At 33.4% G+C, this 25,701-nt stretch overlaps 3 protein-coding genes across 4 annotated transcripts; 1 reads left to right on the top strand and 2 right to left on the bottom strand.

Annotated features, from left to right (window-relative positions):
* Positions 1 to 365: 365 nt before the first annotated feature.
* On the bottom strand, positions 366 to 7,011 carry LOC123907315 (integrin-linked protein kinase 1). Its single transcript, XM_045957516.1, has 11 exons — positions 6,562 to 7,011; positions 6,381 to 6,455; positions 6,175 to 6,291; positions 5,440 to 5,534; positions 4,854 to 4,974; positions 4,658 to 4,737; positions 3,134 to 3,193; positions 2,801 to 2,922; positions 2,630 to 2,715; positions 2,426 to 2,541; positions 366 to 914 (listed from the first exon to the last, which is right to left on the bottom strand). Exons 1-11 carry the CDS (start codon positions 6,814 to 6,816, stop codon positions 788 to 790), a joined length of 1,254 nt encoding a protein of 417 aa, XP_045813472.1. The 5' UTR covers positions 6,817 to 7,011; the 3' UTR covers positions 366 to 787.
* Positions 7,012 to 8,130: 1,119 nt separating this feature from the next.
* Positions 8,131 to 16,463, bottom strand: LOC123907314 (glutamine--fructose-6-phosphate aminotransferase [isomerizing] 1-like). The gene is made up of 11 exons (XM_045957515.1): positions 15,777 to 16,463; positions 14,480 to 15,285; positions 14,112 to 14,393; positions 12,610 to 12,755; positions 10,850 to 11,014; positions 10,194 to 10,554; positions 9,854 to 10,104; positions 9,639 to 9,753; positions 9,022 to 9,277; positions 8,764 to 8,932; positions 8,131 to 8,444 (listed from the first exon to the last, which is right to left on the bottom strand). Exons 2-11 carry the CDS (start codon positions 14,688 to 14,690, stop codon positions 8,361 to 8,363), a joined length of 2,040 nt encoding a protein of 679 aa, XP_045813471.1. The 5' UTR covers positions 14,691 to 15,285; positions 15,777 to 16,463; the 3' UTR covers positions 8,131 to 8,360.
* Positions 16,464 to 19,574: 3,111 nt separating this feature from the next.
* Positions 19,575 to 23,997, top strand: LOC123911054 (CSC1-like protein At1g69450). Of its 2 annotated transcripts, XM_045962383.1 has the most exons (10): positions 19,575 to 20,111; positions 20,188 to 20,343; positions 20,480 to 20,543; positions 21,233 to 21,442; positions 21,524 to 21,718; positions 21,842 to 22,140; positions 22,299 to 22,575; positions 22,731 to 23,003; positions 23,112 to 23,345; positions 23,496 to 23,997. In XM_045962383.1, the coding sequence occupies exons 1-10, from the start codon at positions 19,834 to 19,836 to the stop codon at positions 23,643 to 23,645; spliced, it is 2,136 nt and encodes a 711-aa protein (XP_045818339.1). In that variant the 5' UTR covers positions 19,575 to 19,833; the 3' UTR covers positions 23,646 to 23,997. The 2 variants fall into 2 exon arrangements, with proteins under 2 accessions (XP_045818339.1, XP_045818338.1); XM_045962382.1 differs by having other exon boundaries at positions 19,623 to 20,111; positions 22,731 to 23,345.
* The last annotated feature ends 1,704 nt before the right edge of the window (positions 23,998 to 25,701 follow it).

Raw genomic sequence — 25,701 nt, 5'->3', positions numbered from 1 at the left:
CTCTCCCGTGAATTATTTGGTGGATGAGGTCCAGTGCCCATCCACACCATTCATCTATTTTTTTTTAAATATTTTTTTTTTTGTTTACAATAAGCTGAGATCAAACCCAACACTTATAACGTACTACTCAAACCCCTCACCACTCAACCAAACCTAGTTAGTTGCTTTATTTTTTTTAAATATTAATGCTACAGTAATAAACATGAATAAATGGTCAGGATGTCACTGCACAAATAATGTGACCAAGAGGATCTGTGCTAGTAGCTAACGTCTATTCACTTTTTGAATCTTGATGGTACCCAGTCCTTAATTTTAGACTACATTTCTCCACAGCAGGCAACAGAATTCACATGTAAAAAGCAGCAAAAGAAACTTCTACGAGAAGGGCAATCTCGGAGAATTTGATAGCATTATATCACTGGAATCTAAAAACATATTACAAGAATGAAAAACAATCAATTTTATTAAATTTTTAAACAAAAATATGAAAACACAACACGGCAGACTGTACGATTGGCCTACTTCAATTAGTTTGTACACTTAAAACATATTAAACTTGTGCAACGACTTGGGTATCATCGTATGCTCACTTGGACGGGACATGAGCTTTAATGAGGAAGCTGCATTGGAACAAAGAAACCACTGTTCTGGTCATCTATCCAAACAATTGTAAACAAGTATTGATTTCACAGGTTTTCCAGTTAAGCTTTATCAATCCATAAAACCAGCAGCAATGGTAAATAAATCATCTGAATTTCTGAACATATCAATCAATGCTCATAAACATTTATGACGTGAACAAGTGCCAGTGATGATCTGAAGGTAGATTTTCCTTGATCTTTTCAAGTCGCTTAAGGATCTCAATAAAATGAGGTCTTTGATTCATATCAGCAGCCCAACACTGCTGCGTTAACCTGAGAACAAGCAAGACCAAAGTCCATAAGATTATCTATATGATTAAAGCCAAAAGCTGTTTTATTGAACATTTTATGTGAACGAAATAAATATTTACTTGCTCTAAGTAACTTTTGATAGCCTAATAATCTACATAGCATTCCAGAATGTCTGATTAAATATATTGATACAGCTGAGATCATTTTTTTTTTTTGGTACAAGCTGAGATCATTTTTATATGCCAGCACTTGGATATGTAATTTTATATTATGCGTTATCTAGTTGACGGATGCAAGTCTATGGTGACCCATACCACTTGTTCTGTTTTTGAAAGTTTGCTATATATTGTATCAGAAACTGAAGTTATTGTGTGGGATACATATCTCATATTTCTGGGAACTGTCTAGGGAGCTAACAAGAAGAGTTAAATCATATTTATACTAGAGTACATATTTCTCAATATTCTTCCACGCACAATGAAGGAGGGTAAAATCATATCCATTTTTAATCATCTTTCTAATTTATAATATTTCATTATGAATAAGACTTCGAGAGATTAAAGCATATTGCCAAACAGAGTAAGATCAATGATGCATGATCATATAAGTAAAAGAATCTACAACAAAGATGTCTTCTATGATTTTCGGGAAACATACAATAATTAAAGCCTAGAAGTGGTGTTTTGGCTTAGTTATACAGAAGGCATAAACTTACACTAGAACATATGCAGTTGACAATCTCAAATAAATCAAAATGAGTTTGTAACATGGAAAAGAGTTGAAATCAATCGAAAGTCAGATGATGAACAAATGGGAGGTCAGACTTAAAAATGTCATGTTAATTGTGAGGCTGCATAATCTAACATGAAATATCTTCTTTGCTGGAAGCATCTTGGTAAGTAATATAGGGCCCGTTTGGATTGGCCTTTTTTTGAGCTTATATGAAATAACTTATGCAAATAAATAAGTTTTTATGTATTATTATAAGTTTTTCAAGGTAGTTTATGAAAAAACATCTTATAAAGATGCAACTTTTGTTAGTAAAAACTTATGAATTAACATAAAAATTTATTTATTTGCATAAGCTATCTTCATAAGCTCAAAAATAAGTCAAATCCAAACGGGCCCATAATATAAGATGTGGCTAACTTCTTCTATTATAAAAAAAATAAAAAAAAAAGACCCGGTTAACTAGCTAAGTAGGTGGACTTCTAAGTTCAAACTGTACCATTTGTAAGACGTTGACTCCCCTTTTCGTATTATAATCTAGAAGAAAAAATAAGCCACTTCCACGCTAGCTTAACTTAACCAGAGATCATATACCATACATTTGAGCAGTTCCCCTTTCTTAAAAACTTTAGCTATTAGATGCAAGTCAGAACTGATTTATATCCCTCAAACATAACCCCAGTATGTGAAAGATTTTTGGGCTTGAAGCACAGAAAAAACATAGATTTACTTAGAAAAGTGTAATAACACAAATTGTTGACCAAGTTGATACAACTACAATAAATATTTCATAAACCACTTACTCTTGCAATTCAGGGACATAACCTTTTGCTCGAAAAGCAGGCCTGTGCCCTTCAGCTGCATGTTTTGCTCCATCATAAGGTTCATAACTTGCAAAAGGTGGTTCACCTTCAAGCATCTGCATGAAATGAAGACACCATGATTTAAATAAAAGCAGCTTCAAATGTTGTCATGTAAAACATATACAATTAAGCAAGCAAAACTACCTCATACAAAATCATTGCAAAAGAGTACACGTCAACCTTCTTCTCATACCTCCGATGTTTGAAAACTTCCGGAGCCATATAGCGATCTTTTTTATTCCACAAGAAGGAAATTAAATTGACATTTTTATAAGAATGACAATTAATGCTTTAAAGTACTTTAAGAATACTCACAGCTCCCAGTTTCACCGGTCATCTTGTATACATCATGAGAACTCTGGACAGTGATAAGCTTACTTAATCCAAAATCTCCAACTTTTAAATGGTCAGCACTAGAGTTGACTAAAAGAACATTCCTGAAAGTTTGGAAAATAAAATTTAAAATTGATTCAGACACCTCTAAAGTCAAGAGATGTATGTTCTTGATGACACAACATATTGTCAATTTTGAATAAAAGCAAAATTTGTTTCAGTTTATTATAACTAATACGCCAACATACTAGTCTACGGAATGTCATCCATATTGAGAGAATATATTCATGTTTAGCTGGAAAATAACAAGCTTACCTTGGCTTTAGGTCTCTATGAATTATAACATTTGGTTCATTGTGAAGATAGGCCATTCCTCTACAAAAATATTCACAAAACATAGATTAGCAATTTAGCATAAAGATCAGATTAACTCAAGCTGAATTTTTGCTAAAGCCTTCAGATTTCCAAATGCTTTTCTCTTGGTATTGATAAGATACAGGATGCTCAAAAAGATCTAGTTAGTTTTCTTAACTAAGGAATCAATAATCACAAAAAATTCAATCACTCTCAGTTGGTTTGAGAAAATTTTCTGCAGAGTGCAGATTTAACTTGGTTTGCAGCTTTCTTGAACAAGTTATATGTTCCGTGGCTTTAACCGTTTCCTGTACAAATCACACAGAGACTAGTTCACTTGGTTGGGGAACTTGCTTACAAGATCGCAGAGGAGAACTCAACACCTCCAATGATTAAGAAATGACTGGTGGAAACAAGTATTGAAAAAGTTTGAGAAAACTAAGAAAAAATTATGGTCCACATCTTATGGCGTTACTGCCATGCAACTTTTGCTTGGAACCAGTATTTTATAATGAGCATTGCTATTTAGTAAGAAAAATTTACACAAGAGAAGAATCCATAAAAATAAGGAATTTGACCAATCAAAGAATGGCTAACTATAAATCAAAGAATGGATTTTTGGAAATATTTAATCACTCCATTTAAGTACCAATAAAAGATGGAAAACGTCCAAGCTTCTTTGAAAGAATCCTCTTCTTGTGGAGTTTCTGTGGCATCTGTGACTGGAGTGCAATGTCACAATTTTTCTACTAACTTACAGTAGTCTGACAGACACATGGGGAGGGCAAAGGAGACAAATTTTATATAGATGTTTGATATATTTGAAGCTGGTTTTCTTTTTTTTTTTTTATGGACAAAGAGTAGTTCGTATCTAGTTTCCTTTGTTTTGTTTGTATATAAATTGTTGGGTTTCAAGATTGAGTGGTTAAGTCTCACATCGACTATGAATGGGAACAATATTGGATATATAAGAGAGATGACCCATGAACCCTAATGCCTTAAGGTTTTGGGTGGAGATGTGGCATCTCCCTCTCTTTTGGTCTTGGAGCCTTGTTCCATTGTTTCTCCCGAACTCCCCAACAAGTGGTATCAGAGCCTGGTTCGGCTTGGTGGGGAGGAGCGGTAGTGGATCCCAGTATTGGATCAACTATAGGATGTGGGAACTCACACTTGGAGGGAGATTGTTGGGTTTAGAGTGAGTGATTAAATCTCACATCGACTGTGAATGGGAAAAATATTGGATATATAAGAGAAGTGACCCATGAAGCATTTGACCCGTTGTTTCTATTGTGCTCCCCCGACTCCCCAACATAAATAATAATAATAATAATAATAATAATAAATAATAATAATAATAATAATAATAATAATAATAATAATAAATTCCTCCTATCATCCTTTTATGTACTTTTCCTTTGTTCTAAATTATTTATTTTTATTTTATAAGATACAGATATAAAGGAGAAGAAAGTTACGATACCATACCTGGCAATATCCATGGAAAAGTTGATAGCTGTTGAAGGGCTAAGCGAACCTTTATCTTTGAGGTACTGGTGAAGATCACCCTGTAAATGAATGAAACAGAAGTTCAACTTTAAACCAAAAATCCTCATAAGTTTCATTAGCTCTAAATATAGGTTTAGAGTGCTCAACTGGAAGGAATTATATTTAATTAACATACCCCTCTTAGATACTCAGTAATTAACATGAGGGGCTTCCTGTCGGTAACGGCTCCAAGAAACTGAACTATATTGGGGTGTCGAAGCTTCACCAATAAATTGACCTCATGCCTAAAGTCCTGACTGTCAAAAATTAACAAACATATTAAACACAGAGATATAGAGTGAGAGACAGAAGACAAGCCTATGATACATATGAGATAGCATAAAAAACCTAGGAGCTAGGACAGAAAATATTGTCTGTTGCAGCAAAACTACCAGCTTAACAACAAGTCTGTGTGCCTCTCTCCCTACCCACTTCCTCTAAAAAAAAGGAAAGAACCACCTTCCCTTCATTTAGTTTCAATTATTCATTATAAAAGACATAATTACATGTCCGAATATCTAATGGGTTTAGAATAAATCCTCAAGAGAGAAAATAAACTTGTTTATAGTTTCCCATATAGTCCCATATAAGACTTGAAAGAGGAGAAATTGTTTATAACAGACTCATCAGCCACACACAACCAGAGAACATTTATCACAATAATGGCAAACTAGTAACAACAAATCGAAGAAAAATGATAGAGATAAAAGAAAGGATCTCACATCACCATTCTATCTTCTGAAAGAGATGGAAGAATGCGCTTGACAGCAACTGGCGTTCCACGCCAATGGGCTTTCAAAATCTCACCGAAAGATCCCTGCATAAACATCATTGACATAAGACAGAATCTAGCATCCAAATTTAGTTTATCAATAGCTTAAATGCAAAAGTAAAAGTGCACATTGCAAATATACCCCAGGCAGATCAAAGCTCAAAAGTAGCAGCAACAAAATTGAGTGAATACAATTCTTTTAAAAAAAGAAGAAATTGAGCAAGGAAAACCATTAAGCTAGCAACATTAAACAAAAGTAGCAACAAGAAACACTATATGCATACAAGAAAAGAAATTGAGGTAATTAACATAAATAAATACTTTTTTTAAATTTCTTTTTCTCAACCAGGCCTAAATTAAATATAACATCTTCACCTTCCCTTGGATTATATCATGCAACAACAAACACGAAAAAGAAAGAGTTAACTGAAACATACAAAGCAAGTTTTGAAAAAAAAATGGAGCTCATGCCTCATGCCTGATATTCATTGTCATTTCAGGAAGACTCACAACTCTAGGTCCCTATGCACAATATAATGAATCTGACAGAATAATCCATGACTGTAGACCGTAATTAACATCAACAGATCAAAGAGTTGACTTAAAAACAAGGAACAAGTTTTGAAATAAATATCCCGATATCCTCTCCTCTCAAATACAACAAACAAAATGCTAATGGCAATACCTTTCCGATACGCGCAGCACTTGAGAAGTCAAGCTCAGAGGGATCAACTTCCCAGTCACACTTGTTAGGCAAAGGTGGCGGAACCACCCTGGTTTCAAAATGGCTTCCAGTTTGGCCCTGCATCACCAACAAAACAAGTAATTATTATTCAACTAAACAAAGACAGAAATAAAATTAGATTTTAAAAACAAGAAATTAAAACTTACATAAGACAATCCTCCATGTGATTTCAAAAGCTCGATTATATTAGTCCTTTTAGATCCTTCTGCATCAGCCAAAGGCTATTCACAAAAATACGAAAACCTAAATTTCAATTTCAATTTGATTTCAAAATCAATAAAATATACAGAGAAACACGTAGAGATAAAGAGGAATTAGAAGAATTACGGTGTTTTTCCAACGATCTTGAGCGTTGACATCGGCACCGAATTCAATTAAGCATTTAGCGACATCGATCCAACCGTGGAGGGAAGCGACGTGAAGAGGAGTGCGGTTATCGTAATCTGTAGCATTGACAAGAGAAGGATCTTCTTGAAGAAGCTTCCTAACCGCAGCGGCGTCGTTTTGGTGAGCGTGCCATAATATGAGTGACGTGCGGCTCACTCTCGCCTTCTCTTTGTCTTTGCTGCTTCCTGAACTCATTCTGTTGCGATTCAATTTCTTTCAGTTTGTTTCAGTGTCGGTTATTCGTTCGTTCGTTCGTTCTCTTTAGTTTATTTTTATTTAATTTTAATTAATTAATTAACGAAACGCGAGTGTTGAGTGCCAAGTATTTTCTTGCTTTGCTTGTGCTTGCTTATACGCTTTCGTTTTCTTGGCTGCGTGTCTGTGGGGTTCGTTATAGTACGCGTTGGTGCCATCTCTTTATGTCCTTTCTTTCATTCTTTCTATTTTTATCATTATTAGTTTATTACCTCCAACTTCAACCGATACTAATCCGTCCCAAAATATAAGGAAAAATTGATCAAAGAAAGTTGACGTATTTGGTTAAAAATATGGACTAAATACATCAACTTTGTTTGATCAATTTTCACTTATATTTTGGAACGGAAAGAGTATATTTTTTCATTTATGACTTAATTAGTATTAAATTATTCGTTTATTATATGGATAGGACTTCGCTTTTTTAAATGCTTTTTTTTATTTATTTTATCTATCGATAATATAGCTAATCATCTTAATAAACTTAAAGATATCCTAATTCGTAAAGTGTTTTTGCTAACTTCCACTTTTGAAAGTGAAATTTCTAGTCATTAAGCTACATAACCAAGAAAAAAAGCGTCTTGCAAACTAATACCCCGAACATTAGTCGAGGAACTAAAAAAAAGAAAAAAAATATATATATTGAGATGTTGACCAGTTTCAAGATAAATTTATTATTTATAGTTACCTTAACTAATGTCCCAGTTGTGGTCAACATCGTTGATTATGAATAGTTCTCTTAAAATAAAACAAAAAATGTATCAAGTGAGACTTGAACTCGCCACCCCAAGATCCTGAAATGTTAGGAACAGTGCGGCAACCACTAAACCAATCGACTTTTCATGAAAAATGTTGTCCGAAACACTACTTATCCAATACTATAAATGATGGGCTTCAAAAAAAATAATTTTGAGGCCCCAATATTTTGGAGGCCCTGGCCTGGGGCCCTGGTTGCCCTGGCCCTGACCTCAAATGATTGATTTCTACTCTGCGTGGTTAAAAGGTGGTTTGTAGATAAACCAGTGAGCCTACGCGTCTGTTTGGTTACGCGTTTAGATAACCAAAACACGAGTTTGCCGCATCAAAACGCGTGTTTTCTGTTTTTTTGGTTGTTTGAATTATTCAAACGCAAATCTACACTCAAACGCGAGTTTACGTGAAGCTACAAATCCAAGCTTCTGGAAATCGTGTCTCCATCGCAGGTACTACGTCACTGTTAATTTGTTAATTTATCTATAATGCAAATAAAATATATTGTTTTAAATACAAGTAAAACCCATTTTGGTAATTGCACCATCCAAAAGTAATTATTATTCAAACTTTCCAAACAATATGAGTTCACGAGAACCACTTTTACACGAATGTATCCAAACATAAATTTATTTAGCTCAACTCACTTTTAACTAAAATCAATTATGTCAAACTGATTTCTACCCAACTCAATTTCATAGTGCAATCATGATTCCCTTAGTATACAAACTACTTTACTGTGTGGTAACACTCTTGGCAAGATTACGAGGCTGGTCGACATTAAATCCCCTCAGTACAGTGAGATGATATGCCAGTAACTGCATCAGAAACAAATACTATGTTGAAATATATATACTACTCACAAATCTTTTGAAGAATACAAATGAAGAAGCTAGACTACTATTTTAGATGGCAATGAAATAGACCTGCAAAATTTGCATATGTGGAATCTTGACACTGATGTTTATATTCAAAATGAGAAAATACCAAGAAACTCATGGAATAATAATGAATAGAATCACAGGTGACGCTGTTGAGAATATAGTTATATAAAGACAGACAAATAATAAAATCGCTGATGGTTATGTGTACTAATGTTAGGATAAAATAAAGCATAGTAAAAGGTTATAAACATACCTGTAATGGAACTATATTAATTACAGGTTGAAGACAGTCCTGGACCTGTGGAACTTCAATCACCCTACAAGATTCACTAGGGCATACAGAAGCAGCATCCCCTTCTGAACACATAACTATCAGACGACCTCTGCGGGCATGAAGTTGCTGAATAACAGACTGCTGTTTGCTGCCAAATGTAAAAGATGTCAATGTCAATGTCAAACCCCTAATGTTAGACTCAGATCATAAAGCTACTCAACATTTAATACAACCAACCTGAAGCAAACATCACGTGTAGCTATAACAACAATTGGAAGATTTTCATCCACTAATGCCAAAGGACCATGCTTCATTTCACCTGCAAGTATCCCTTCACTATGCATAAGTGCCACTTCCTTTACTTTCAAAGCTCCCTCCAAAGCAGTTGCATAGTTGTATCCTCTCCCAAAGACAAGAAGAGACTGCTCAGCAATTAATAGATTTGCTAAATCCTTCATCTCTTGATCAAGCTCCAGCACCTCTCTGACTTTGTCTACAATTCAACATTTTAAGTAGATTACTTTTACAAATGCTCCTGAACTATACTTTATGTGGCACTTGCTACAGTATTTTGGAGGATTCATCATAAAAGAATTAGTTTTGTTGTTAAACAGAAATTGTCTATAATCCCTGAAGTTCTAATTTATTTCTAATCATGTCTCCAAAATTTTAAATTTTCATTTAATTCTTCTCTAGTCTATCCAACTAAACCTATAATTACTATAATAATTCATAAAAATCAAATAGTGCTACCATCTTTCGTTATGTTTGGTAAAAATATACTAATTTCTTGTCATCAGTTTTCATAAAATGAAAATAACTCAGTTAGGATGCTCAGCCAACGGGAAACTCACTTGGCAGTTCATGAAGACCATCTACAATAGCTTCTCTTCTCGCTTGATTGGAAATAGTATCACCTCCTATTGCAAGAGCCAACATGGCCATCACTACTATTTGGCTTGTGTATGCCTACAGTAGTTTTAAATGTGTTAGTAGGCCATTGGTTAAATCAACAATAAGACAATAGAAAAAAATGAAGAAAACAGATTCCTTTAAATACAATATTTACCTTGGTACTTGCCACACCAATCTCAGCACCAGCATTTATATGAACACCACAATGTGTATTCCTTGCTATTGCACTACCAACAGTGTTTGTTATCCCAACACATAATGCACCATTGTCTAAAGCATATTGCAATGCAAGTAAAGTATCTGCAGTTTCACCAGATTGACTGACAAAAACGGCTGTATCTTCTCGGTATATTGGTCCCTCCCGATCCAATAAATCACTAGCAATTTCCATAGTAACAGGAATTCCTATAATGCAACGTATAGAATAAAACATTATAACAACATAATTTAAATATGCAAAACTTACACAAAAATTTAGGTCATACAGCACTGACCAGAAAGTTCTTCCAAGATGGGTCTAGCTGTCAAAGCAGCATTATAACTTGTGCCACAACCTATGAACACTATTCTTCTACTTCGCCTGATGGTTTTGAGGTGATCCTTCAGTCCACCCAACAGAACAGACTTGGATTTACTAGATCCCCGACGTATAAGCCTTCCCCTCATTGTGGTTGTTAGAGACTCAGGTTGCTCATGAATTTCTTTCTGCATATAATGCTCATAATGTCCTTTATTTATTTGCTCAACCTCCATCTCAAGAACAGATAATGCACGTCGCACCGAAGAAGCTCTAGAGAGAGAAGCGACAAGTTCTCCCATGTCATTCTCATACTTTAAAATAGAAACTCCGCCATCCTTGAACAGCCATTTTCCAAGTAAGAACAATATGTTATTTCAAATTAACATGATTATAACCGGCACACAGATCCATCAACCAATGCAAGATATAGTGAAGGAAAGATGAATTGAACCACTAAGAATAAGAAATCATGAAAAATTGAAAACAACCTTTGCAAAAAATAATTCTTATGGAAATATTTGTGAGGGTTAGGTTACTATACATTTCAGTGATTTGAAGTGTGCCAATAATAGCCATAAAGATACGTTAATTTGCAAGTACTACATCAAAAAGGGAGGTTGCGGTATCTACCTTGAGATGCACAACTTCGCCATCCTCAATAACTAGCACTTTCTTGGTATGCTCAACCACAGCATTGGCATCACTGGACAAAAACAGCTCTTTGGGCTTTCCATCTTTTGATAGGAATTTGTTTTCCTCAAATGCTGAGCCATTCTCCTTATTTTCTGCTAATTCCTGAAATTAGAGCACTAATCAGGTTAAACAATGTCAACCAGAAATTCTTTATCCTCACTTAGTTTATGCATCAATTATGAAGAATAAATTAAAATTATAAAAGGTGGTAGTGTGAAATACTTGATTTGTGGTTTAATAGTGAACTTTCTCAATTTCCTTTTGCTTGTTTCTGCCTTTTTTACTCATGCTCTATGCACTGCATTTTCAGCTGTTATGTTAAAAATAAGTATTCCCTAATTTTTTGCATACGAAACACATTACCGATAAAGAAGCATTATTACTCAAAATTCTTGGTAGTGTGACTCCACAGCTATCTCTCCACATTGGCATATAGTAGGATACATGGCTTAGATAACTCTGGAATAAATTCAACCAAGTCTTATGTTTGTTACCGGGAAAACTTATATGATTTTAGCTGTTTTGAGTAGAGCAAAGAAGGCTCCTTTGCAGTGAGCATTATATGCTTATGGTTGTAGTCAGAAGAACGCCAATATTTAGAATTCTTAAGGATACTTATTTTACATTTTGCTTCTTTCGTGGGAAAGTGGTCTTCTTAGGCTTATTCTTGTGCTCAACTAATGGTTATTTTGGGGTTTTCTTTTTGTGACAGGGAAATGCACTTGAGACTAGCAAGCATAGCTTGTATGAATTTCTTTTCAAGTTTTTCCTTTTATCTTTCGACCTAAAGACTTGAACGGTATCTTATTTCACCCTCTGCTATGTTCTTTCTTTTACTATACAATATATTTTGGTTATATGAATTATGAAAATATAAGCTTTCAATAGTATGGTTTTATTAATTTTCAGCTATAGCAAATCACTTTGTCAAATAGCGGCTATAGTGCCGCTACAACATGGCAGAATTTGAACAAGTAGCTATTATTTTGCGATATACTATTTAGTACAAATGGCAAAGTATTGTTAAATACTACTTGCTAGCACCAGCATATCAGAATTTAACAAATCTCAATTTTCTACAATCTGTGTTTGACAACACCGCGGGAAATAAAGATTACTCATGCTCAGTGTCAAATAATTTAATTTGAATACACCGACAATATAAAACTATTTTACACATGCATCCAATCAAATCATTATGATGCCACCTTTTTAGGTCAAATTTATTTCATATGAATGAATAGCATCTCTCTTTAGCATATAAGAAATAGTTGGTTTATCATATATCATTCAGTTTAGATATATTACAGTTAATAACCAGCATTTAAGAAGTTAAGCGAACTAGTCCCACAAGATTAAACTTGGTTGTCAGTAGCATTGACAATGCATTCAAAATGAGTTAAGCATTTCCCTCTATTATAAAATAATCACTCCTTTGGATCAATCAGCCAAGCAATATAAAGTGAAACTAAAGCTCCAGTACATGCATTATTAAACAAAGTATCTGACATCATATACTAGCAAAAATGGTAGCATTTCAACAATTGGCCCACTTTCATGAGTCAAAACACTGAATGCCCACAAAAATAACTACTTTCCTAAAGAGGTCTTTAGGCTGTCTCTAACTAGAAGCATCATTAATGAATTCAATAGAAACAGGTAAAACCAAAATAATCATTGCATTGGATGTAACTTACTTTAACACCTAGGAGCAGAGGGCTGCCGCGCTTGCAAGCAATCAATTCATTAGGATAATGTAGACTTTTGAAAATAAGTGCATAGGCTCCTTCAAGATGCCTCATAACTTCCAGAACAACTTGATTGAAGGTAACAACCTGATCACCTGCAACACGATTGAAAAACTACTCAACCAAAACCACCCACAATGGCATTCACACCTCTTCGTGAAAAGTAAAAAGGCATCTCAGCAATAAACCTCCGAAAACAATTGTATCAAATGTAAAACTCAAATATAATAAAAAACAAAAAAGACTTAACCGGCATAATTGAAACGCAAAACATGCAAGCTTATCATATTATTGCGAACAAAACAGAAACATGGATTTTGAAATAAGTTCATAAAATAGGTTCAGTCTAGCATTCCAGGACTAAAATGATCACTTTCTCCGTCTCACTGTATGCCCTTCTCCTTCACAATTTATTTATTTAGACAATTTACAATTAACAATTACATCAGCAGAGTCTTGAGTACTCAACCATGCTATAGTAGTCCTTGTAGTAAAAAAGTCACATATACTATCAAGGACGGATCCAGACATTTAATAATGGTGTGGCTAAATATCAAAGTAAATTATAAATTAAATTATATTAAAAAATAAAAGAGAAACTCAAGAAATTATAAACACCAGTTTTTTTATTTTATTTTTTATTTTGTTAAACTTAGTCATCTGGTTACCAACCAAAGCATTGATTGAAGAATTTTTTTATAGACCATTAACATTTGAATAATGTTGCATCATTCAATAACGTCTAAATTCATATATAATCATATAAAATTTTAAGAAAATCTAAAATAATTTCGTATGTTATTGAGCTCCATTAAGGTTAACGGTGTGCAATAAAAATATATAAATGCTTAATCTTGGTAGGTCTCAATAACATATCAAATTATTTTAAATTTTTTAAAAAATTTACATGTATTTTTTCTATATGATATAAATTTTTCAATTTTAATGGTAAATTTTATACTCGTTAAAACGTCATCGATACAATTTTATGTCTCTAATATTATGTATGTATTGACTGTTCCTTTAAAAAAAATTAGCTGCAACTATTATTCTTGATTTATTATTATTTTCATTCTTGATTTATTATTATTGTTTGTTGTAGTAACATAGCAATTTTTTTCCAAAAAATCAATAGGAATAATAATAGACAACATTTTTTTAAAAAAATTAATAATATTATTATAATTTATATAAAAATATATACATGCGGCGGGGTGAATATTTTACATGTAAACGAATGAATATTTAATATATATATATATTTTTTTTTACTTTTGAATGATTATTTAATATTAACCATATACTATTTCTTTTCTTTTCTTTTTTTCCAACAAAAAAAATAACATATTTTTATTATTTTATTAGTGACTAAATATGTCTTAACTTAATAATCCTATAAATTTATTTAATGTAAATTAAGCAATAATAATAATATATAAAATTAGCAGCACCTTCTTCATTTGCATTGTCATAAACAAACTTGGCAAGCTTGGGAATGACTTCAGTATCCGTTTCCGATGTAAAGGTGAAGCCATGTAGGATCAATGTCGCCTTCAAAACCTCATAATTAGTGATAACACCATTATGAACAACCATGAATTCATTTGCAGGACCTGAAGTTTGAGGATGACTATTACGCGGAGCAGGCTCACCGTGTGTAGCCCAACGCGTATGAGCAATTCCAGCGTGAGTTCTGAAACTTTCTTCCAAGTTCAATTCAATTTTACTAACATCTGTTTCAATTCAAATGAATTACGCATTTACTTACGAAGATCAATTAAAAGATAATCATCAATTAAAATGGTGAATTTAGAGAGACCTTTGTAGACGGATTTGACGAGAGATTCAATGTTGCCTTCTTGACGGAAGACGAGAGGAGGAGTGGAAGTGAAATCGGAAGCATCAATGGCGATTCCAGCGGAATCGTAGCCGCGATACTCTAACCGTCTTAAACCATTGAAGAGAACTTGCAAGATGTATTTTCTCTCTCTATCCACGTTGTAATTCAGATACGCGAATATCCCGCACATCTTTCTCTTCTCTTCTTTCGCTCTTCTTTCAAATTTTATTTTTATTTGATTTGATGATTCTCGCTCTCAGACTCCTACATTCATATTCAGTTTTTATGTTTATATATATACATATTGTTTTTGGTCAAAACTTTTTATTCTTTATTTATTACGGTCAAATATTAGTATAATTTTCTTACCAAAAAAAATAAATTAGTATAATTAAATGTGATCAAAATAATTGAATTTAAATGTATATTGCGCTCAATATATTTGACTAGTAGTGGTGTCACACTGTCACGCCAGCAAATAAGAAACTTACTTTATTTCCATATGTATCATCATGTTTTTAACAATTGTTAGCAACATTAGTTAATTCTAAGATGGAAGCTCTTCTGCACCAAACTCATATGCATGCACTTTACAATATATAGTCAAAAAATTCAAGATGAATATAGTATGTTGTTACAAATCTGACAATATATTGATTTACTCTGCAATATTATATCATATCATATCATTAGCCACCAATTCGATACACCCGAACCGTGCGTCCACGTGATGATGATAAGGCTTCATTCAGATGTGCAATATGAAGTAAGAGTTGGCTAATTTTCTGCACCAACAAAATGTGTTAAGTATCATAAATCATAATACATGTTTTTTAAAAAAAAGTATAAAAATGGACATATTCACAAAAGTTTACATTTTCAATAAGCTAATAGAAATACAATTTTCATCTATTAAACCGATACATATAATAGAGATCCTAACGTCCGACACTAGCAATTTTGGCATTTCTACCAGCTATAGGTTTGTGGACAGCATATCACATCTTGTTTGAGAAAATTGGAATTGACAATAAGAAAATATAAGGTATCAAAATCATTAAACAAAATGGAAACTAAACTAGCATAATCGACTTGGGTCAAAAATGAAATTAAGATAGAAATAATCATTTCTTTTCAATCTATTATTTTGATATTTATTTTTGCAAAATATGTTATTTTCATTTTTATTTTTTTTGGTAGAGCTATTTTCATATTAATTAATGTTAACCTTATTATAGAGACATCAATTAAAGAAATGATGGCTTATAGTACTCACCTCATCTTTCTGTCTAAGAAGATAATGCAAATGATTCACCCTCCGGCGACGCCTCTGAATTCCGACATATACCAATGACACCAACACCATCGTCGCAGCTGCAGCTCCAGCCACATACGTAATTGACCAAAACACCCCCGCACACATTGCACAATTACGAACTTTGGAAGCCACCTTCACAATCTCCACTCTTATAGCCTCGAATCGCACCTTTAACAATTTCTTCACTTCACTGGCCCAATCTAAAGACGCCACAACAGGCATCGGGGTTGCACCCTCCTCGTCACTGATTGAACTAGCCGCGGTCATGGACGAGGAGATTCCGTGTTCTTCGAGATAGTTAGAAGCAGAAGAGGAAGAAGAAGAAGATTGATCATTCTCTCCTTGAAGTTCAATGTTGTTTTGGTTGATAATTACTCTGTTCCATCCAGAGGATTCAAGAGTTGTTTGCTGTTCGATTTGTTGCCACTCATTAATTTCTTCCATGTTCTTTGTTTTTGTATGCTACAACTAGTTTCAACATTCAAAGACATGAAGCATCATGTCTCAAATTAGTATCTTACTTGATAAAAAGTATCTATATCTTAAACGGAATAATAATATCTATGGTTCAATTTGTTTTTTTCGTTTGGTTGAATGGCTTCAACTTTAGTGAGGGACGTTTGATAATTGGGTACCATATATTAGAGGATATCGTGGGCCAGGAATTATCACACTCGTTTGAAAGTAAGTACTCCCTCAAAGTACTTGCGTTAAAATAGGATGACAATTTGACCAGTAATACATTGGGTAAAAATACTCAAAACTGGAAGATAAAAACATGCATTTTAAGTAAGGGTAGTATGAATAATTATTCGCAAAAGTGACCGGGAATGTATGCGGGTAGCATATTACACATTTTTAATAAAAATGTTTATTTATAATATAATGAAGGCTTAATTAATAAAATGGTCCCTTAAAGATATTTTTGGTTTCAGATTGGTCCCTTAAAGAAAAAAAGGTCCAAATAGGTCCCTTAAAGAAAAAAAAGTCTGAATAGGTCCCTTAAAGACATATCCGTTAATCAGTTTGGTCCTATTTAGACCTCTTTTTAGGGACCAAACTGATTAACGGAGATGTCTTTAAGGGATCTATTCGGACTTTTTTTTCTTTAAGGGACTTATTTGGATCTTTTTTTCTTTAAGGGACCAATCTGAAACCAAAAATATCTTTAAGGGACCATTTTATTATTTAAGCCTATAATGAAAATACAATATGAATATGTCAACATATATCTGAACTTTAACATGATGTTAGGAATAAGTTTGTTTATAATTTTCATGAGCAAACAATAAAATCATTAATTTTTTTTTATTTTATTAAAATTGTATGATATTTTATAATTGATCAATTTATTTTTAGCAAAAATGCGAGTAACGAGTACGAACATGAGTACTTAGATGCCCATAGGATATGGACATGGGTACAAAAGTTATTTCCATGTGGGCATGAGGATAGATACAAGTATTTTTTTTAAACTGCGAATATAGGGATCAATATTATAGAACACTACCCATTGTCATCCTATGTTAAAATAGTATGAGATCTTCCATTTTATGTATGTAATAATAAATTGATTGAAAATTCTCTTCTTTTTATTTTATTTATTTATTTTATACTTAATATATGAATTTTGGGTACTGCAAAAAATACCCACAACGAGTAGAGTGAAAACCCGCATTTTGGATACATGCATAACTATGCATAATTATCCGCAAAAATGAGCATGTATGAGTGCGGTACCACCCCGCCCCATATCCACACAATATACATTTATTTTGTATTGTATTTTATTTTATTTATATTGGTACTAGTGGGCTAGACAAGCGCGTTCCGCGCCTGCCTGTGTCTAACTTATGTAAAAAAAATGTTTTATGTTATGAAATTAAAAATGAGAGATTAATAAAATTTTGCAATTAAAAAATGTACCTTATTTAAATTTCTGCAAGAATTGTGATCGTTGAAAATAAGAAAGAAGCATTGTGCAGTTATAATATATGTTACACAGTTATAATATGTTACGTACTTGATGTCTTATTAGATCTATTGTATTATTTGAATTTAAAATTTGAATTTAAAATGAAGGTAATTTAGATAATATAAAAAATTCAGCTCAAACTCACTTATCCTTTTTATATATTGTTATAGATATAGTAATATATGTCTATCTATTTAAAAAATACAACACTATTAAACTAATTCCTCTAGTCTTATATATAAGAAAACTTTTACTTTTTAGATTCATTATAGAAATGATGTATCTAGACTATAATATTGTGTAGATACATTAATTCTACAATGAATCTCGAAACTAATTTTTTTCTTATATATAGGACCAGAGGTGTGCCATAGCTGGTGGTCTAGTCCTATGCTTTGTTTGAACCTTGTATAGTTTCTCGATGGTTTATATATTTTGTATTGTAGACTTTTTTGTAACTTTTTAGTCTCCCTTGGCACACCTTGTGCTTAGGAGACTACTTTTTCTATATATGCATATCTCATTTTGACTTGTTAAAAAATATATATAGGACTGTAAGAAGTATTACACATTTTTAATAAATTTTTTTTATTTAGTACATAATGCAAAATTGCAAATACAATGTGAATATGCCAACAGAGATACGAACTTTAACGTGGAGTTAATAATAATTTTGTTTATAATTTTCATGAGTCAACATTAAAATCTTTGAAATTTTTTTAATTTTACTAAAATGATGTGATATTTTATACTTTATCGATTATAAAATATAGGGTATGAGTACAAATACAAAAGTTATTTGATCCGTCTTAGGGCCGAGTAGCGGCCTCGACCCTAGCGGAAGTGCGATGTGTCTGGAATACCCACGTGGATATGAGAATGAATATTATGGTATATGTTATGGACTGGGCTTAAGGCCCAATAATTAGGAAATCCTCCTCTTGGATTGTCGAGCAAGGCCCAATAGCGGAGCAACCCAAGTCAACAGACGATATGCCCATTGCAATCGTAACGTTCGACATTGGAATGATGAGCATTTACTGTTCATCATGACTCTCCAGTTGTTTTTCGACAGTCATTGATGACATTAAACATGTTCATCAACCGTCTTGACCCACCGCGTCGGGGGCTATATATACTCCTCTCATGCAGATGAGTCAGCTAAATTTCACACTCTTACTAACTTAAGCATCAGAGCACCTGCAGGTACAAAACTTCCTCTCATTCATCGGAACGGAAGAAGAGCATCACCGACAAGATCATCTCTAATTCAGATATCAAAACCCTAACCATTTTCATCCCTATTGCTATTTGCTAACACTACCTACCCTTCAATTCACCATAAATGTTCTCTTTGGGATGAATACATATATTCCTGAGATGAACCTCCGAAGACATTAAATCTGAGATCTATAATTAAGAGACCGACCTATTTAACATAGTATATGTTATTTTTTTTCCCAAATATCTTTGAGCAATTGAGCATGTGCATCTAAGGACCACATGAAAAAGAAAAAAAAAACGTACATCCGATGATCTTGTCATCTGTGACAAAACAATGTTGGCCCATATAAAATATATTTAAAAAAAAAATCACCCAGTTAAACATCTTTGTTAGCAGTTAACAGTTACCGTTGATATAGCAGTTAAAATCATGATTGTCAATTGTCATTGTTTCTCTGCGAGACTTCCCATAGTACGTGGAACTCGCGTCGGCACAATAATGCTTCTTCTTTCAAACCGAACCAATCATTAAACGACACTTGTAAACTATGTGCGAACATGTCAATATTCTTCACCAGCGTATAAGCGCTGCCTCTTATCATTGCACGACACTTGTAAACAATCTATCGACCAAAATTCAAAGCTCTTCCTAGCTACAATCGATCGATTACAACAACAATTTTCAACGCTCTCTTCAATATAGAATCAATCAATACTGTATTACATTACAAAGAATATCAATTTGTGTGTGCTCATGTTTATTCTTGGATTCAAAAGTTACAAGACTGATTTTGTTGTTGAGATTTTTTGTACAACATGATTGTTTCTGCTCTTTTGACATCTGTTGGTATAAACACTGCTCTATGTGTTTTGTTCTTCACACTTTACTCTATATTGAGGAAACAATCAAGCAACTATAAAGTTTATATACCACGTTTGTTAGCTTTAGGAGCTTCAAGAATAACACCTTTTAATTTAAAACAACTTATACCTTCCCCTGATTGGGTTGCAAAAGCCTGGTCCATTTCTGAGGAAGATCTCTTTACATCAGCAGGTTTAGATGCTCTTGTTTTTATGCGTCTCATCACCTTCAGGTACTTTTGAGCTTCTATCACATAAGCACTTTTCGGAGAACTTCTTAAAATACAATAACTTCTTGAATGTTTGCAGTTTGAAAATATTTGCTTTCGCTGGGGTTATTGGGATCCTTGTGCTTGTTCCTATCAACGGTTGGGGAAATCAGTTAGAAGAAGTTGACATTGTTGACTTTGCCGGTAATTCTTTAGACGTGTTTACCATAACAAATGTAAACAGTGGCTCTAACTGGTCAGTACTTTCTCAATGTGTCAACATTTTTAGTTTAGGTTCATATTTGCTTTGACAGATAATTATCATTTCAGCTCCTACAGATTTTCTGCTTAGTATGAGATTGTTTAATTATTCTTTATGATTTTTGTTTCAGGTTATGGGTTCATTTTTTTGCTGTATATATTGTATCTGGATTCACATGCTTACAACTTCATCATGTAAGTAATCACACTACAAGCTTATAAGATACTAATACTGCTAAAAGTCTCACGTCGGTTGCGAGATGGTCTCGACTAAATATATGTATATAAATTAGAGGCAATCCTCAATTTAGTAGTTAGTTTTGTAGGGTTAAGTTAGGTCAAACCACCAATTCTAAGATGGTATCAGCGCCTCCTCCACAATCCGCTGGGCCGCAGCTATCAGGTTTCTGTCGTACCATCCACCATTTATATCCGTACCCTAAGTCCAATAGCGCTGGGCGCGAGAGTGTGTGTTAAGAAGTCCCACATCGGTTGCGAGATTGTCTAAATATATATTTATAAAGTAGAGACAATCCTCACTTTACAAGTCGGTTTTTTAGGGTTGAGTTATGCCCAACTCCCAGTTTTAAGAAATACTAATATTGTTGTTTCAAAAAAAAATAAAGAAATACTAATTTGTTCATCTACACTCCATGGTTTTGTGCTGATGAATATGCAATGCAGAGATACATTTTTTTTTGGGTACATATGCAGAGATACATTTATATATGTAGAGTAGGAATTTCCTTTTTATTCTACATATTTATAAGGGATTTCCTTTGTTGTTTTTCTTAATTTGGTTTATTTGGATCCTTATTCATTTGGAATTTCCTTATTAACAATTGAGCTTCATACTCATCATTCAAAATTATTTGGATCCTCAGGAATATAAATACATAGCTTCCAAAAGAATTTCTTATTTTTCTTCATGCAAACCTCAGCCACATCAGTTCACTATTTTAGTTCACAGCATTCCTACTTCCTCAAGTTGCAGCATCAGTGACAGTGTCGAGAGCTTCTTTAAAGACTTATACCCGTCTACATATCTTTCACATGTTGTTATTCGCCGTACAAACAAAATCCAAACTCTCCTGGTAAGTACTTTGCTATGAGGTTTTTCTATTTACTAATTATGATAATTTTGAAACTCATTCCAATGTTTGTCTTAAATCTAGAGTAAGTCAAAGAATTTGTATAGAAGGATTGCTCAATTACGTTCAAATCCTACTCAGCAAAAGTATAAGCATGGTGGTGGTATTTTTGGATTTTTTGGACCTAAAGATAATCTTATAGATCATTATGGGAAAAAGTTGGAGGACATTGAGGAAAATCTAAGATTGAAGCAATCAGAGGCTTCATTGATAGCAGAAGTATGTTTTAATTTCTCTAATAACTATGTCAGTCGTTTTTCTTTTTCTTGTTAACTTATTTTTGCTTATATTCATTTCTATAAAATACATTCTGTTAATGTAAATTGTTGTTCAATGTTTAAGGAGGCACGAGCGGCTTTTGTGTTCTTCAAGTCTCGTTATGGTGCCGCATCTGCTTTCCATTTGCAACCATCAATCAATCCAACACAGTGGATTACCGAGCCTGCTCCACAACCTCATGATGTTTTCTGGCCTTTCTTTTCTGAATCATTCATGAAACAATGGATTTCTAAGTTAGTTGTTATAGTTGTGTGTATTTCTTTCACAATTTTGTTCCTTATACCAGTTGTAATCGTTCAAGGGCTTACCAATCTGAAACAACTCGAAGTTTTGTTTCCCTTCTTGAAAAGTATTTTAGCTGTGTAAGTAAAAATTACTTTATTTATTTGCTAGTCAATTACTCTTCTTTCTTTCTATATATTGATAATGCTATTCTTCTTTTCTTTTATTCACTCTATGTTTTCGCTCGCTTTGAATCTGTTGATGAAAACCTCTGAACCTTGTCGAAACCTGCGTGCAGAAAATTTGTTACTCAAGTAATTACAGGATACCTTCCCAGTCTTATCCTTCAGATGTCTTTGAAGTTGGTGCCTCCTGTTATGGGATTTCTTTCCTCAATTCAAGGATACATCTCACACAGTGATATAGAAATGAGTGCATCTAAAAAAGTAATATGGTTCACAGTATGGAATGTTTTTTTCGCAACTGTATTTTCTGGCTCAGTTTTCCATCAGCTTGAGGTCATCCTTGATCTGAGGGACATTACTGGGAAACTCGCAGTTGCAGTCCCGGCGCAGGTAACACAACGTCTAACACTTACTCGTACTACCTATCATTTTAGCCGTGGCATGATATTCAAGTCTCAAAATGCATACCAAATTAACGACCAATGTATAATGATACAATCTTCTATTTCCATTTTTTAATGCAATTCATTTTGATTTCACTGTAGGCATCATTTTTCATTACATATGTTGCCACAACAGGATGGACAAATGTGTTATCAGAACTACTTCAGATAATTCCTCTCATTTCCAGTTTGATAAAAAGGCCCTTCACAAAACAAGAAGATGAATTTGAAGCTCCATCATTTTTTTACCATAGAGATGTCCCGAGAGTTCTTTTCTTTGGTCTTCTTGGCATTACATATTTCTTCTTAGCTCCGCTGATTTTACCATTCCTCTTGGTTTATCTCTGTCTTGCATATATTATTTATAGAAACCAGGTCAGGTTTCTTTGTATGCTTAGTCATTTTATCCAATATGTATGTGAGATTCTTGAAAATTGGTTGTTTACATGGCTTGCACTGATACAATGCTTTTGTATTATGCAGTTCACAAATGTATATACACCAAAGTATGAAACTGCAGGGAGATTCTGGCCTATTGTCCACGATTCGATGATATTCTCTCTAGTACTTATGCAACTCATTGCAGTGGGAAGCTTTGCATTAAAAAAACTCTCTCCAGCTTCAACTTGGACACTTCCTCTACCAGTATTCACTCTTCTATTTAATCATTATTGCCGAAGACGATTCTTGCCTATATTTACTGCATACTCAGCAGAGGTAAAGTTTCCGGTGACTATGATTGTCTTCAAATATATTCTCCAACACCTATCTCTAACGTAAAAGAAACAGCGATAAAAAATATAAATAACTATCTCCTGCTGCAATTAAATTCCTGAGCACTAATTTGACTTGTGTTTGTGTTTTCAGAGTTTAATAAAGAAGGATAGGGAAGATGAGAAGGATACCTCAATGGGTGAATTTTACAATCAATTGTTAAATGTATATAAAGACCCTGCTTTATTTCCAATTCAACACTCTTCAAACACTGATAGTCTTGTTAGTCCCCTTTTATCTTAAGCTCAATACCAAATGATCACAACATGTGATGTAAGATGTAAATTTGAAGAACAATGGAGTGCAAAAGCCAGAAGGTGTGGTATTGTGTGCAGAAGCCATATTTGTGTATATATATTTATTATGAGTGATAAGTGAGAGTATATTAGCCATAGAGATTAGATTGCTTAATTGCCACGTTTAGTTAGAATATGCAACTACCAAGTGATTAGTGGAGAGGGCTCTGGATTGTTTGTAATGGTAGAAACTATAAGTGGCAAACAATTTTGGTATAGGAAAGCAAACATAACAATGATTTATTGTGAGATATTGTTACTAGAATTCAATAGTCACAGTTCACTTTTACTACAAGCAATCATGTTATTGAATAAGAGTTATATGCATGCTGCATGTATCTAACCAAAGTACTTTTGTCAAGGGACTTAAATGATAGTTTCAAAGACTAAACAGACAAAATGAACAAAAAACAGTCGGGCTGCCCTTGTCACTTCTTTTGGTGTTTTCTTTTCTTTGGATATATTCTAATTCTGCAATAACAGCATGTTAAATAACCAATCTCACAAGGCAAATCATTTTTTTACACAAAGGCTTGTTTGGTTTTGGATTTAGAAGACATTTTCTATTGACTAAATTGTACTTTTGACCTCTAACTTTCATAAATTTGCAATTTTGTCCCTATAACTTAAAAGAATAGGCACTTTTGACCTCCAACTTTAGCCCATTTTGCAAAACGTTAATTTTAACTAAGTCAACGCACACGTGTACACTCACTTATGTGAGTCACATGCTTGTACACTTGAGTGCTGATGGAAGTAGAATAATTTTTTACATTTTTAAAATTATCACAAAATATATAACAAAGTGTAAGATAATATGCAAATAATTGATATTAAAAGAAGATAATGTGCAAATATTTTATTTACACAAACAGTGCTCCCAGCAGAGTTGAGTGGGTCTCATTGTAAAAGCATAACAGTAAAAGTGTATTCTTTTATTACGACTGATAAGGGTGATTTCTACAAGGTGTGTGACACTGACATGCCGGAAACTAATCTAAATTTAATATTATCCGAGGTAAATCCAGTCAAAATCTGGTACAAGAACAAAGCTCCCGATTATTGGCAGATAGTATGAGAGGAATATGGGTGTAGAAAGTGGACAAGATCTCTGATCGGAAATGGGTACAGTGATGTCAAAAAGTAACTATAGATTGATAATAATAATACAGCAGTGCTATACATAGCGAAAAATGCTTCCCGAAAAGTTTCACGAGCTGACGTGTTCATGACACAAAAAGCAAAATAAAAACGTTACTTCCATGTACCAAAAAAAAAAAAAAAAAAAAACGTTACTTCCATATGCAATGGAAAACATGGTTGACCAACCAATAGAAAACATTCGCAATGTGATTCGTGATATATTGTTTCGCTGCATCTATCATTTTCCATAATAATCAGGAGACCATAGTTGATACTGACTACTCAAATTCATATATGAGTCATTCGATAAGAGTGACAATGGTTCACCTGACTGCATGACCAGAGGATTGCAATCTTAGGCAATTTGTCAAAACACTCATCATATGAGCTTTAAATTGTTTTCCTATAAGTTATAAGTTTCTTTTAGAAGCTATGCGAAATAGCTTATGAAAATAAACTAAAACCGCTTATTTATTTTTTTGACGGTAAATAAAACCGTTTATGATCATAAACTCTAAAAGAAAAGTATAATAGCAAAGAAAAGTATCATGAATGGATTGCGAATATAAATTAACCAATTAAAAATAAGAGCTATGCGGAAGTCATGGATAACTGGGATAAAAGATGGAAGTCAACAATTAATGGCTGGCCATAATATAAGTCGACGTGATAGACTTCACGTGATTGCATTCACTATGAATAACATTTTTCTTATGTTAATAGATAAGTTCAAATAAATCAATCCAAGAAGACATAGAATTCATTTGTATGCTTGCACAGAAATAAGGGAACACTTACCATGTACCTGTCTTTAAGTGGTGCATCAGTGCGACGACAATCTAACCGTTGAATGAATTCAA

This window comes from Trifolium pratense, linkage group LG2 (genome assembly GCF_020283565.1).
Source record: "Trifolium pratense cultivar HEN17-A07 linkage group LG2, ARS_RC_1.1, whole genome shotgun sequence".
Classification (NCBI taxonomy): Eukaryota; Viridiplantae; Streptophyta; class Magnoliopsida; order Fabales; family Fabaceae; genus Trifolium; species Trifolium pratense.
This window is presented reverse-complemented; position numbering and strand designations above follow the sequence as displayed.

What these genes read in the sequence shown, in the direction of transcription:
- LOC123907314 (XM_045957515.1), bottom strand. Translation starts at nt 14,690, where the DNA reads ATGTGCGGGATATTCGCGTATCTGAATTACAACGTGGATAGAGAGAGA. An exon ending in GCGAAGTTGTGCATCTCAAG is followed by an intron (nt 10,555 to 10,849) that starts GTAGATACCGCA and finishes TGGCTGTTCAAG; the next exon opens with GATGGCGGAGTTTCTATTTT. An exon ending in ACACGTGATGTTTGCTTCAG is followed by an intron (nt 8,933 to 9,021) that starts GTTGGTTGTATT and finishes TACATTTGGCAG; the next exon opens with CAAACAGCAGTCTGTTATTC.
- LOC123911054 (XM_045962382.1), top strand. Translation starts at nt 19,834, where the DNA reads ATGATTGTTTCTGCTCTTTTGACATCTGTTGGTATAAACACTGCTCTA. An exon ending in ACAAAATCCAAACTCTCCTG is followed by an intron (nt 21,443 to 21,523) that starts GTAAGTACTTTG and finishes TCTTAAATCTAG; the next exon opens with AGTAAGTCAAAGAATTTGTA. An exon ending in AGGCTTCATTGATAGCAGAA is followed by an intron (nt 21,719 to 21,841) that starts GTATGTTTTAAT and finishes TCAATGTTTAAG; the next exon opens with GAGGCACGAGCGGCTTTTGT.
- LOC123907315 (XM_045957516.1), bottom strand. Translation starts at nt 6,816, where the DNA reads ATGAGTTCAGGAAGCAGCAAAGACAAAGAGAAGGCGAGAGTGAGCCGC. An exon ending in GTGCTGCGCGTATCGGAAAG is followed by an intron (nt 5,535 to 6,174) that starts GTATTGCCATTA and finishes ATGTTTATGCAG; the next exon opens with GGATCTTTCGGTGAGATTTT. An exon ending in TTGCAATGATTTTGTATGAG is followed by an intron (nt 2,542 to 2,629) that starts GTAGTTTTGCTT and finishes CATTTCATGCAG; the next exon opens with ATGCTTGAAGGTGAACCACC.